The following is a 14,910-nucleotide window of genomic DNA, read 5'->3' as shown; positions in this document are numbered from 1 at the left end:
CCAAGCGAAAGGGGATTAAGAGACGTACGATTTTTCTCTAGGGGGACAGCATTATATCTTCCTCAAGTTTATTTTATAATTATATTTATAATTATTTTTTCTAATATAAATAATTTTATCTACCTCTGCATCAAAGAGGCTAGTACCACCATGTACCTAAACAGTGGAACTTACAAATTCATTATTTTTTCCAATATAATTTCAATTCATCGTCGAAAACTTTCAATCTGGTATACAACAAATTGTATTTTCTTTTATAAACTTTTATTTTAACAGTCTACTAGTTTCGACGTTTACACCCTCATACTAGTTGACTGTTAAAATAAAAGTTTGTGGAATAGTACTGTATTTTGTTCCACCGTGAAAATGTCATCGTTCCACCAAGTAATGCCCAAATCAGTTGATTTTATTCTTTTATAACTTAAAGATAAATTTCGTAGCAGGAAATCAATGGAAATATATATTTCTAAATAGAGAGAAATAAACCGGAAAATATCGCTTGTCAGTGGTGCCGTAACTCGAGAAGTTAATATTTGTTCCTTTATCTGCAGAACTCAAAACATGTTTTATTGATATGAATTTATCTATGAGTTCTAAAGCGTTTTCAGTTTCGAAGAAAACATTCTTCACCATTTATTGTTTCCCGTAGTCCTACCACTTCCGTTACTCTTGATTATAAAGCTCTGTCTTTGTGAAAATGTCTTTCTTTGTGTGAAGGTAACGACATCGGCGTACCCAGCGAGGGGCAGGAGGGGGGGGGGGGGGCAGCTGCCCTCCCCTAGAAACAAAAATGGCAAAAGTGTTTAAGCAAAACCAGTTCTGAATTGAAATGAAAGTATTCAACAAATTTCCTTTAAACCCACGAAAAATGATAGGTTTTAATATAAGATATGTAACTAAAATAAAACTATATTTTCGAATGTCACAAGTTGGCTTGCTCCCCTCCTAGACCATGGCTTGCCCCCCCCCCCCCCCCTTTAGTTATGATCCTGGGCTCGCCCTTGGGTAGAGAGGAGGCAAACCAACCTACGGGTCTAATATAAGAGTGGCTTTGAACTGAGCATAAATTAAATGCGATATTTTCAAATCTTCAGACAAGTTTTCCGCCCATGTGTAGCGCTTTACCAATAACACATGGTCTCAAAAACATGCGGCACAATATTAATCCTGAATCATCCGATAGATAGGTCTTAATCCATAAATTAGGGAGTGGCAGAAATGACAGTGTAAGAAAAGGCCCAGGGGAATCCGGTCCGTCCACGTCATTTCAATAAACCGCCTAAGCTTCTCGTTTACATTCATACACGGCTAATATTAAAATTATTTCATTTGCATACATTTTTAATGTGCCATACATTCGACTTTCAAAAACTGCTGGTGAAGTGCAGTGTCCATTTTACTAAAAGAGTAATGGAAGTTTCATATTTGCTTGGATATGTTCGAATTTCACAAAATTCTGTGAAATTTCGGCATTTTTTTTTTACACTTTGGAGTCCTCTAACTTTCTCGCATTTATTTCTTGCAAAACAATCCCGATTGGTGTAAAATTTTAGGTTTTCCCGGCGTATAGATTGATGAAAATTTTCTAACATTGAGAGAGTCAACCCAATACCACACCAGGTGGGAATCCCGAGAAATATTTCATCAATCCCGATTGGTATTTTCTTCGTTAATTACAAAAACCATTAAATATATTAAAATTACAATAAATCGGAGATAGCCGGGTAGAAAATATTACTTTGCTGCGTTGAGTTGACGTGCACACGGAAACAAAGTATTTGATAATAGCTATCGAACAAGTATATGGTACGAAGTATATTTGTTAAGTATACTGAAACTTTGATACAAATAATAAAGCACTTGATTAATGTTATCAAGAGTTCTTGGAGGATCTTTTCGAAGATTTCAATATTTCATAATTTTATCAATTGAGCAAAAGAGTTTGATAAAAATGACTGCAAAAATTCGATACGGTTCAGAGCTTCGTAAGTTTCATCGAAGTGACGATTAATTTTACGAACGTGCTTGCCTGCTTGGTAACAAATATCAATCTCTCAATTGTTTGGTTTGATAGAATTCACTAATCGTTTTGAAAAATCAATTTAAAGGTATGTTGTTCCTGTCAGTTCTTTTTTTGTTTTCAATACCGAATTCAAGTTGAAAAATTCCTAAACAAATCTTCCTTAAAAGATAGGTTGGTTTCTTGGTTGGTTTATGATGCCTTCATTTTAATCGCTAGTAATAGCGAGAGCCTTTATATGTTAGTTACGTTCATTTTTCTGTTCATTTTCGTTTCAATGTGCAATTTTATCCGCAAGCTGGTACATCTAAGACACTGCAAGTAGGATGAGTACAGTTATAGGTATTTTATATTCAATTATTTATATTACGAAAATCAGATTCCTTTGAGTGACTAAGTTATTTAGCTGTTAACATCTTAACGATCATAACTTTTGTAATACATCGTTTATCAAAAGTTGTCAATTGCAACTCACGAGATTATTTACTTGCGTATTATCATATACTATTAACTATAATTAGAGCATTCCTTAAGCGTTATCATTCGCGCTCATGATGAATAATCATGTGATAAAATTCGTCATACTAGACCCAAATCATGCCAAGGATCTCACCTACACGTTATAGTCAACTTACATCATTGTAAAAAGCTGTCAAAAATGGCGTTTCAAAGTGGCAACAGATATCAGCCTTCTATTGTATTAAAATTGGGCCTCCTCAGTGGGCCACCGCTTGTTCGGTGCCATCACATAAAAAACGAAAGGTATCAACGCTGTAGAACAACTTAGCTACTAAATTTTCCGCTTTCCGAGTTATCGCAGCGCACCAAATGACTCCTAGATAAAAAGAACGTGTCCACGGGAGACTTGATTTGCCAGAATTTCCGCGAATACCCACCGGAAATTTTTCATGCCCACCATCAGCCGATCGTGGTTTCGAAAATAATTTAGTCCCGTCGGAGTGATCGAGCAGCTACCAGCGTTCCTCTAAGACAATTTCTCACGACACGGACGTAGCCGCTGTACTCAAGTGGCATTTAACAGCAATAGATTAACACAAAGTAACTCTACCCTACAAACATCTGTCATAGAGGCGACAGGATGGACACGAAGATCTGGTTCCTATGGTAACATTTATTTTGAAATTAACGAATCATGAACTATATAAGTGATTTAACACTTTCCCGGCGAACAATATTTGAAAAATCTTCTCGGGATACCGCGCGGGTAAGATTATGTAAGAGCGCCGACGTTTCGCGTACCGACTCGCTACCCATTCTCACGGCTACTGACAGAAAATTCGAAGTGACCGTTGAAGCCCAGCATTAGGAGGGGCCGGATTGGTCGAGATCCGATTTTCTGTCAGTAGCCGTGAGAATGGGTAGCGTGTCGGTACCCGAAACGTCGACGCTCTTACATAATCTTACCCGAGCGGTATCCCGAGAAGATTTTTCAAAGATTTATAAACTGTTTACAGAAAGAATTCGGCATGAATTAAAATTACCACTTAGGGATAATTGGCTTCACAAGGTTATTTATAGGAAACAAGGGGACTGCGTAGAGGAAAGTTAATTCCATTCAATAGAAAGCTGATTTCTGTTGCCGCTTCGGTCGCATTTAAATCTGTTTTTAAAAATCTCCGCGGTGCGGTAATGAGTGCAATGCGATCCACTTTTTTCCAATATTTTGCAATGAATTTTTTTTTAATGTGCGAGGAATAGCATTGGGCTTTTATGAACTTGATAGATCACATCATCACGTACATTAATTTCTGTAAGAACTGCTAATTATAACTTATTTCCTCATGAAACTCGGATCAAGTTGTTCGTCAGCGACGCGGTTGGCGACTTTTGTAAACGCATTTAAGTGCGCGGTAAATGTCTATCTGACAAGCAATTTTGATACTAATTTACGTAGTAGTTTATATAAATTTGTATCCTTATTTTATTATAATTAATTAAATGTGATTAAAGACGATACAGCCGCTTCCGATTTATAAAGTGTATAACTAGACTGTAAGTTCATTGATTGTTAGGCGGTACGAAGTTCGCCGGGTCAGCTAGTTAATTATAAAAAAATTAAGGATACAAATTCAATAAAACTACGTAAATGAGTATCAAAATTGCTTGTCAGATAGACATTTTCTTTATTGAATCAACATAGGGTGAATCGGAGCACGTTTACGCGGTTTTTTTCAATGAATTTTCTTACGTTTTAGCTTAAGAAATTTGGGGCATTGTGGTTTTATAAAGAGTATAATTAACCTTAGCCGTCGCGCTTTTGCGCGCTTGAAATTTTCCCTTTTCATTCAATCGCGAAAAATAGATATCGTCATTTAAAAATCTAAAAGCGTGAAATACCTACTCCAGGAGTAATAATTTTTCGATTTAGGCAGTACCTAAAGAAAATACGAAACCACCCAATTCTTCGGAACAGGATAGAGGTTTCACCACTCTTAAACTCATCTTCTCCTTGCAGGCAATTCGTCATGATGGTGGCAGTGTCTGTCATAGACGGAAGATCGCACTCCAAATCCTACAAGAAGGAGCTGTTTATCTTGGATGTTGATGCTGGGAGCGACGACGCGGTTGCCATAGTGATGGCCGGGTCCAAGCTGGCGAGGTGTAAGAAGCGATTGGAAGTAGTGGCCATCACCTGCGTCAACGGAAACACGAATCTCGACAACGTTGTCGTCAATGTGCTCAAGACACTCAAGACCATGAACAGACTCGACGTACGTAATACACGAAAAGACTGTGCAAAAGGGTATAGCGGATAAATATTAAGATTCCGGGAGATAGAAAATCCATAAAAAGTATGCACTCGATATCTAACACACTAAATTAAGATTAGCCCCATTTTTTATTTCGGAAAACAATTATTTAAATACCATATTTTAATTATTGTTGAAGATATAATGAAATTTAGCGTCATTAGTAGATAATATCAGAGTATACAGACTGAATCACCGGAATATATTTTACATACTCTTCCAGGGACAGATCCAGCGATTTTTCCAATGATGCAATGGACTTCAGGATCCTCTTTTGTAATATTCGTGTTTCTGACTATGCAGTGGGCCGGATAGGCCAAAACGGTTGGCTAGTTAAGATGTAAGAAATTCGTAACTTGCTTGACATGAATCATACGCATTGGGTTACTATTTTCCTAATTACAATTATGAAATGGATTAGCCGGCATTTTGGAGGAGTTTTATTTAATATCTCGTCATTCCTTGGGATAAAATAAATAAATATAGAGACCTAAAGACCTTTGATATACTTACAAATATCACTTCTAAAGAAGTAAGCATTTGAACTAATGAAGATGATATAGCTACTTGGGTATTACGAAGAGTTTTGCACGGTGTTATGGACAAAATGCTGGCTAGTTGTCTGGTGACAAAATGCAAAATATGTGTTAACACATTATTTACTGTATACATTCATTATAAATGTATTGTTGCATAGAGTTTTCATAAATAGATTAAGCCATTAAGCCATAGAAGGCCATTTACCAATCACGCACGCTGCAATGAATTTTCGAGCGCTATACATTGCTATGAGCGCTTTGTATCGCGATTATGTATCGATGCCATTGTTTACATTGGCCAAAATTCCAAAACATTTAGCGGCCGACTTGAGGATCCTGATTTGTAATATTCTTGGTCCTGGCGAAGTGTCTGGTGACAAAGGTTATTAAGTCCGCTCTTCTTTCCAGATCCCAGTGTATCGCGGCTCTCCGAAATCCATTCTGCGCACTCCTGAGACGGATAACTTCTTCGGCTTGGACGGCTTCGGCGACTTTGACTTCGAGGACACTCCTGATCCAACGGATTTTGTTCAGAGTGAACACGCCGTCAAGGCCCTCATCCGACTCGTGAATAAAAATCCAGGTGTGCAAATATGCAACACTGACTATATATAAATGACTACACTCATAATTACTCTTGTTCTTCCCCAGATACCGCCACGTTGTAACGCACAAAAACGCCGGTAGCGATAATTTTGAACGGTAATGGGTTTTTTCTCGTTGGGTGGAGTATGTAAATGATCTGTTTCGTAAATTATATTTTTGAAGTTTGATTTTTTTATTTTTAACTCAGCTTTACAATATTCTCATACAATAAAAAATTTAGTTTTTCAACGTGGTAGGTAAATGCTGAGGTCTATGCAATGATTCTATGATATAACTGAATAGAAAAAAGGAATTGTATAGATACGTGCAGAAAATCAGTCGTAAATTTAAACTGTTAACCTGAATGTTACTCATAATGCTAGAAACAAAACATGATTTAAAGGAAACAAATAATATGCAGGTAATCAATGATATCGGTCAAAATGACCGCTCTGGTGCTTTTAGCAATATCAGCAATTATTTCATACTTTATTCACCCAAATATAAAAAATTTTGGCGTGTGGTCGAAGGACAAAAATTCATCAAAAGTCACGAAATTTCTACAGTTATTTAACCAACGTGAAGGAAGAGGAGGCCATTCTAAATTCATAAGCAGTCGAAGTGACCGCTCCGGCGCTCTATAATAGTGTTATGACGAAAGGTGATTGCCCAGTAAACGGTTATCCTAATTTTTGAATTGAGTTAGAAATTATAGACACGCAACCTTCGCTAATATATAAAAGTCACAGCGTATTTTTTCAAATATCGTATCCAAATTGATATAAATTGAAAATTGTTAGTGTGGGTTGCCAGTCCGTCTATCACGATTTTTCTCATATAAGTGATCTTGATTCAAGAAGTTTTTCAATTCTATTTTAATGGGATGGCTTAGGATAAAAGGCTTGACGAAGGAAGATTATTATATCTCTTAATTTTCACGAAGATAAACCATATAGACGGCAATTTTCCCGAAAGTAAAAATTCAGTTTGATAAAATTTCCCACACTCAAAATACCTAACCATTCACTCAAACGCCATGCATTTCATCCAAACCTTGATTTTCAGGAAAAATAAATATTCTAGCCGTTGGACCACTGACTAATATCGCCTTGGCTACCCGGCTCGATCCAAATTTCATGAAAAATGTGAAACGTATCTACGTTCTCGGCGGTGCAACCAATGGTAAGTGTCTTCCTCTTTTGTTGAAACATATTAAGTGCTCAAATGGGTATCGTGGTAGCACTTGCATGCGTCTAAGGTTCAAATATTGGGTGAAGATTCCGAGATAGAATCTCCTTGGTGACCCTAATAGGAATATATTTACGCGATGCGTCAAATAACGAATATTACAAAAGAGGACCTTCAAGTCGGCCACTTAATGTTTTGTCACCGACCGCGCATTTAAATAGGTTTACAAAAGTCGCAACTCGCGTCGCTGATGGACATATTGATCCGAGTTTCACGGCGGAATATGGTATAATAGGGCGTTTCCTATTATTTTTTATTGCCTAAATCGAAAGTTTATTACTCCTGGATTACGCATTTCACGCACTTAGATTTTCGAATGACGATATCTATTTTTCGCGATTAAACGAAAATTGAAAAATTTCAAGCGCGCGAAAACGCGACGGCTAAGTATAAATGCCGGGACAACTCCGTGTGACGTCGTTCTGGTTCCCGCTGCCGCAAGTGAAGTGACCTTGGGGCGAGGCTTTGAGCGCTGATACGATGCAGGATGCTAGCATGTAGCTGAGTACCCTGCTAGCTGGTAGTACCCTGGCTTAAATAAGGATTATTAATACCTTATCAAACGAGGAAAGCTTTCCGACCTTAGCCAGTTTTAATAGGTGATTATTAAGACATGTTTCCCTGAGCTCTGTGCCTCATGCATGCTTTGGTAATCTCAGACGATGTAAAACTCCTATCTACTCGTGTAGAAACTAGGTCCCTGTGACGTCACGTGGAGTGGCATCGCATGGGCGGCAGTCTGGCCTTTTTCAAATGAGAATAAAATTGTCCATTCCCATTCGTCTAAACCGGTATTTCTTAAACCAAATAATAGGGTAGTTTCCTTCATCAAAGAAAACGAAAGGCATTGATTGCGATTCGTTACCCACCATTAGTGTATTCATAATACACAAATTATTTGGTTTTTGAAATACCGGTTTAGACGAATGGCAAGGGTCAAATTTTATCCTCATTTGAAAAAGGCCAGATTGGCGCCCATGCGATTCCACTCCGCATGACGTCACAGGGACCTAGTTTCTACACGAGAGGATAGGAGTTATGCATCGTCTGAGGTTACCAATGCAAGCATGAGGCACAGAGCTCAGGGAAACATGTCTTAATAATCACCTATTAAAACTGGCTAATGTCGGAAAGTTTTCTTCGTTTGATAAGGTATTAATAAACCTTTTTTAAGCCAAGCGCTACCGTTCAGCAAGGTACTCAGCTATCCGCTAGCATCCTGCGACGTATCAGAGCTAAGCCTCGCCTCAAGGTCATCTCACCGGGCGGGAGGGGGAACCAGAAATACGACGTACGGAGATATTTCCCGACATTCATACTTAAGCGTCGCGTTTTCGCGCGCTTGAAAATTTTCACTTTTCATTTAATCGCGAAAAATAGATGTTGTCATTTAAAAATCTAAAAGCGCGAAATACGTACTCCAGGAGTAATAATCTTTCGATTAAGGCAATAAAAAAATAATAGGAAACCACCCTATTGTTATATTATGTTTACACTACTGGTGGGTAACGAATCGCAATCAATGCTCTTCGTTTTCTTTGATGAAGGAAACTACCCTATTGACAAAGTAAGCTAGAGGTGGGTTAAACTGTTCATTTTTATGAACCGTTCACTTTGATCCTGTTCAGTAAAAAGAACAGTTCAAAATATCGGTTCATAGTGAACAGGTAGGGTCATTCGGTAGAAAATATCGTTTATCATACGTTTAGAGTACATGAAAGCTTAGTGTGGTATCGTAAGGCGTTTTAAACAACATTTTTGGAGATGCATCCACATTGCACAATACAGCGCACTTAAAAAATTAAAATTTAATCGTAGGCGCCAAAAACCAAGTCCAAAGATCATCTTGGTAAGGGGACCGAAAAAAATGTTCCACAATCATGAGTTCAATCGTTTCCTAAGTTCATGAATCGCGTTTTAAACAATATTTTTGGAGATGCATCCACATTAAAAAATTTCATCGTAGGCGCCAAAAACTAAGTCCAAAGATCATCTTGGTAAGGGGACCGAAAAAAATGTTCCACAATCATGAGTTCAATCGTTTCCTAAGTTCATGAATCGAGTTTTAAACAATATTTTTGGAGATGCATCCACATTAAAAAATTTCATCGTAGGCGCCAAAAACTAAGTCCAAAGATCATCTTGGTAAGGGGACCGAAAAAAATGTTCCACAATCATGAGTTCAATCGTTTCCTAAGTTCATGAATCGCGTTTTAAACAATATTTTTGGAGATGCATCCACAGATCCACAAATGTTCAAAATACGAAATCAAAATGAACGCGATATCCCAACTGAACGCCCCGAGGAAACTAATATTTGATCTAATATTTAGAACGGTTCGATAGAACTAATATTTTAAATATCAGTTCAAATATTAGTCATTTCGAACGGTTCAAAAGAACTAATATTTTAAATATCAGTTCAAATATTAGTTGGAACGAACCGTTCAGTGGCTATCGGAGGGGAATAGTAGAGAAAGAAGGGGAGGGGCTCGGTCGTCTACGACGCACTTCGGCGGCCTTGGATGGCCTCCCTCGTAACCGCCATCTGTTGTACCCACAACGCACTTGCTCGAGTAAGCTGCAGTTCAAAATGCCTCATGATCATACCTACTGTACCGAGTACGAGCAATTGTGCAGTGCCGACATGAACAGTGAACAGGGTGTTTTAGAGAACGGTTCATTTTCGAACCGGTTCATTTCAGTGAACAGTTCGTTTTGGCAGTTCGGTTCTTTTTGACCCATCTCTAAAGTAAGCATCAGAGAAATCTTAATGTTGACATCAACAATGATGAAGTTTCATCGCTTCTTCGAAAACTGTTCCCCGAATATTCAGTCATATTCTGGCTCAATCTCTATCGATAACGTCATGGGTAATTAATTAGAAAAATTATGAAAAAAATGATTTTCGTCAGAGGCAGCAGTATTTCTCAAAGCTTGAAGAAGTTAACAGTATGGTTATAAACATTAATTGCGATATTTATTTGTGCAATAGGCATTGTTTTTAGATAGTTATTCTTAATCAATTATATCACAAACATATCGACAATCGTTGCTCCAAACAATCAAATCAAATATCCTCGTGGAATACATAGATGATAATGGCACAAAGCAGCTATTCGTGTTTTTGACCGTGTTTCACCAATTTTAACATGTAATTGGGATCTGAAAAAATAGGTGTATACTTTGATATAGGGGCAACAACATATTTTTTCGGGTTGTCCATTGTTTCCTATAATTTTTAATTAAATTTTGAAAATTTTAAGCTAGCATAAAATTTTTGTTTTCAGCCAAAAAATTTTGAAAAAAATACGGATGGTAGAAGGTAATGGAATATACATTTTAAAGTAAAAAAAAAAACGTTTTCACTACAATAAAAACAGTAGATGTGGTTAAAAAAAGACGAAAAATCATGTTTCAATTTTTTTGGGAAAATTTTAACTGTTGAGGCCTGAAACTTTGGGGAAACGCATAATTTTTGATAATTTTGATAACCTTTAAATGTATATTTTTTATTTTTCAAAATATCTGGGGTCACTTTTCTCGATCTTAACCTGCGAGACCCTTTGCCAGGAAAATATATAAATAAGCTAACTCCATCTATTGAACAAATTTAAAATTATTTCTCATGTGAAAATTCTTAATTAGGGGCTTTTAAGCCAAGAAGTGCCAGTTATTTTTTTCTAAACAGAGTTAGGTACAGAAATTGATAGAAAAAATAAATACTAAAACTTGGTGGCCAAGGGATACGAGTGAATCTGTGTTATGTGCTGACATGGACTGGAAAATCAAATGTGTTATTCATATCCAGTTGGTGTCATTTGTTTTTTTTGCCTAATTCATGTACCTAACTCTGGTTAGAAAAAGAAAATCACTTGTACCTTTAGGCTTATCAACCTCTCAATCAAAAGGAGCGGGAAGGAACAAATTTTTGAAGTGAAAACTTCTTTAGCGGCGTTAAGCACTTTTGCTGGATGGGGAAAAAGCATAGAATTCGCGTGAGCGTCACCGACCCGACACCGCGATCGCTACAGCGAGATATACATATGTATAGTGTGCATAGTGTATACAATGGTATAGGTTGCGTCACCGCTATACTTTTACATACAGAATACTGGCATCTGCCTGCTCCTAGTTCTATACTGTACATATGTACTTTTTTTATACAGTGCGTATTATTTTGTAGACTGTTAATAGAGATTAATATATACACTTTGTTAATATATAGTCTGTTAAAGTCTTTTTGTTTAAAAAATATTAAAATTGAAAATAAAAATCTATAGCGTATATTGTATAAGTTCATTAAATATAAAGAGCTCGTGCATGAACGTGCAGAAGAGTGTACACGCTATAAAAATATAGGTCAGTACAATTTAAGGCAGTTTCTTTTATGTGCATAGTGAACAATTATAGGTTTAAAGCATATTAAATAAAAGAAATAAAAGCATATTATATTTTAATATATAAATGATGTTACTTTCTATTCATGCACATCGTATTTTTAATATATATTTAATAATAAACAGTTTGCTGAAAAAAATAATTTCAATTTTTGTTGGAAAATGAGTATTACTGGAAAAATTAGTTCTTTAATAATATTAAATCTATATAAAAAATAAATCGATAATAATTATTTCAGTTTTCACTTCTGTCGGCCAGTCCCACGACTGCCGACACGACTTTTTTTTTAATACCATATCATTGAATATTTTATCATCAGCAGAAACAAGCAAACGCTCGAAATTTCAATCTGAATCGTCGATCGAAAGTGTGTTAAAAATCATTGAGGAAAAAGACACAATATTAAAAAATCGTGTGATAAACGCATCCCGAACTAGGTTTTCTGGTATGTTCCAGGCCATGACTTGAAATTCATTTGATTGAAATGCATTCACCAGAGTACTCAATATTCATTCGTGTACCCATCGTCATAATTTGAGTCATCATTAAAATAATTTAGAATGCAAGTTATAATTTGAGAACTCGATTGAGGATGAGTGATTACATTTGGCACGGCCCAACTCACGGGATGGGTATGCTTTTTATTGTCGCTGTCGCTCAGCTCTTGCACGGAGCGGATCGTAGAACCTTGCTCGTTTTTCGCTCCTGTCTTACGAAATGCCTAGCTGTGCAATTTGCAGGCAAACAATCAAACGAGGCAACCGCTTTGTCTCTTGTGATAAGTGCCGCGAAGTCCATCACATCAGCTGTGCCTCAATTACTGCAGATAAAGTTCATTTCTGTCGATTCTTTCAATTTATTTTCTTCAATTGTATTATACTGAACTGAAATTTTTGTAATGTGTAAATTTTTGTTAATTGGTTCAAGTTGTTTTCTGCAGTATTTGATTGACTTGAATTCTTTGTGTATATTGGTTTTTGTTGAATGGTTCAAGTTATTTACTTCTGTTGTGTTTGAGTTGTCTTGAAGTTTTTGTATAAGCTCATTTTTTGTTAATTGGTACAAATGAATATTATATTGGTTAATTTACTGCTGAGCTATAAACTCATTATATATAAAAGTTCCAACGGATGTAAATCTGAGAATAATAAATTATATTATATTACATTATATTATATTATTTTATATTACATTATATTTTCTCGGCTAATTTCCCCATTACTGAGTATGGCTTCGCTCTCCTGAATATCTATGAGCACTGAATTATGCTATTATTACTTTTCATTCATCACAGGAGTTGGAAATGTCAAGCCAGGAGTTGAATTCAACTTCTATATGGATCCCAATGCTGCGGAGATCGTTTTAAGCGAAACTGCAAGGCCTATATGTCTCGTCCCTTGGGAGACGGTCAAAATACGTTCACAAATATTTATCGTAAGTTTTACCTTATATGGAGGTTATATTTATTGCATATTAAAACTTAAGGTAGTGTTTGCAACGGGGGGCAAACGATCCAATTGCATATACAATTTATTGGTCACTCCTCGTATAAAGAACCTTGCACTTTGCACTTCAGGGCCAATTTCTTACTTTTAATTCATCGAAGTCCTTTGAAAACCATTTCATATGTTTAGTTTTCCTCAAAGAAGTTGAAAATTATGGTTTGACGTGCGTTAGTCTTACGTACTTATGCAAAACTCCTATCCTCTCGTGTAGAAACTAGGTCCCTGTGACGTCACGTGGAGTGGCATCGCATGGGCGCCAATCTGGCCTTTCTCAAATGAGGATAAAATTGGCCATGCCATTCGTCTAAACTGGAATTTCTAAAACAAAATAATTTGTATATTATGAATACACTAATGGTGGGTAACGAATCGCAATCAATGCCTTTCGATATAGATATAGATATATAGTGATTCGAGTTATAAGGGTTCTAATTTTGATCAAACGACTCTTCTAAAATGCTTAAAAAACTTAAAACTCACTACTTGTAAAATTTCCCGGGGCGAGATCCCCGGTTTGGGCCCCCCCAATATTTTTTGTGAGTCGGCGTCCCTGGAAACTACCCTATTTGGTACTCGCTAGTATCCTCAATACTTGTTCGAGGTCCTATATCGTGTGATGCAGCCTTTAATCGGTCGTTTACATGATTGCAGGACTGGAGGAAGAACGTGATGGGAGCTGTCGACACTCCAGTCGCTCGGCTGTTGAACCAGGCCGAGAGGATAGCGAGGCAGAGCGATGACAGCCAGTGGATCAGTGCGGACAGCTACGCTGCGTGGATGGCCCTCAACTACGACTCCAACAAGAAGTGCAGGTCCACGTGCGGTGGAAAGCCGCTCTACGGCAGGGTGCTGACGACCTGTGGAGAGGAAGCCGGTGCTCTCATTGTGGACTATGCAAACACCACGGGCAAGGCAGCCAACTTCGAGCTCATCGAGGAGATCGACGTGGAAGCATTCAAGAAAACGCTCTTGAAGATCGTCAAGGAGGATTGAGCAACGGAAAAGGGATCGACAGAAGCCCTCGACTGAATCGATTCATTCTCGTCAAATAACTTAAAAAGTAGTGAAAGCTACTATGATTTTTTATCGTTCAAAGTATCGATTCTGTTTGCGTAAGCTCAAAGATTTGCAGCAGCTGGAACTATGAAAAAAACATGAAATGTTTAAATAAATAAAATATATGAAACATGTGAGTTTAATTCTTGTCTTTTTCGATTATTTTGCGGCAGCTCTTAAGTCCAAATTTTTCAACTGTCTTGGGTGAGGTGAAGGAGCAACAATGTGCTCTTCACCAGTGTCGTCATGGCAAACTTAGCAGTGCCGGAACAGACTTTCCTTAACTTTTGTTAGAACTGAAATATTACTCTGTGCGTTTTGTTTATTACAAGTTATTAAGACATTTTATTACAAAGATTTTAATTTGGTTACGGGTGCATATATAAGAAATTTTAAGGCAGCAAATTGATGAAATTGCTTTTTGACTATTATTTCTTTTGTTAAACAGTGCCGGAACGGTACCATGACACCACTGCTCTTCGACTTACCGAAGGAGGACACATATGTTACAAACTCGCTTTTACTCGCTGGGGGGGCTCTGCCCTCCAGACCCCTCCTAAAAAGGCATGCGGCCTGTCATGGTCACTATGGAAGGTCATTTTGTCTGCCATTTCTTATTTGAAGATCGTTTATTTTTCAGTTGGCTAGATTAGGTATAAGCAATACTTTCACTTTCAAGTAAAACGAGCGTATGATACGTAGGTTACAATGTGATAATAAATTTTTATAGAAGAGAAACGTTTTTCTGATTTACTTAAAAAATAAAATAAATTTCTATGAGTCAG

At 37.0% G+C, this 14,910-nt stretch overlaps 1 protein-coding gene across 1 annotated transcript; it reads left to right on the top strand.

Moving 5' to 3' along the window:
* Positions 1 to 4,506: 4,506 nt before the first annotated feature.
* Positions 4,507 to 14,211, top strand: LOC124169573 (pyrimidine-specific ribonucleoside hydrolase RihA-like). The gene is made up of 5 exons (XM_046548213.1): positions 4,507 to 4,752; positions 5,739 to 5,913; positions 6,981 to 7,173; positions 12,821 to 12,998; positions 13,721 to 14,211. The coding sequence occupies exons 1-5, from the start codon at positions 4,507 to 4,509 to the stop codon at positions 14,060 to 14,062; spliced, it is 1,134 nt and encodes a 377-aa protein (XP_046404169.1). The 3' UTR covers positions 14,063 to 14,211.
* Positions 14,212 to 14,910: the final 699 nt, after the last annotated feature.

Source organism: Ischnura elegans, chromosome 12 (genome assembly GCF_921293095.1).
Source record: "Ischnura elegans chromosome 12, ioIscEleg1.1, whole genome shotgun sequence".
In the NCBI taxonomy this organism is placed as follows: Eukaryota; Metazoa; Arthropoda; class Insecta; order Odonata; family Coenagrionidae; genus Ischnura; species Ischnura elegans.
Note: the sequence above shows the minus strand (reverse complement) of the source record. Positions and strands in the feature narration are given on the sequence as shown.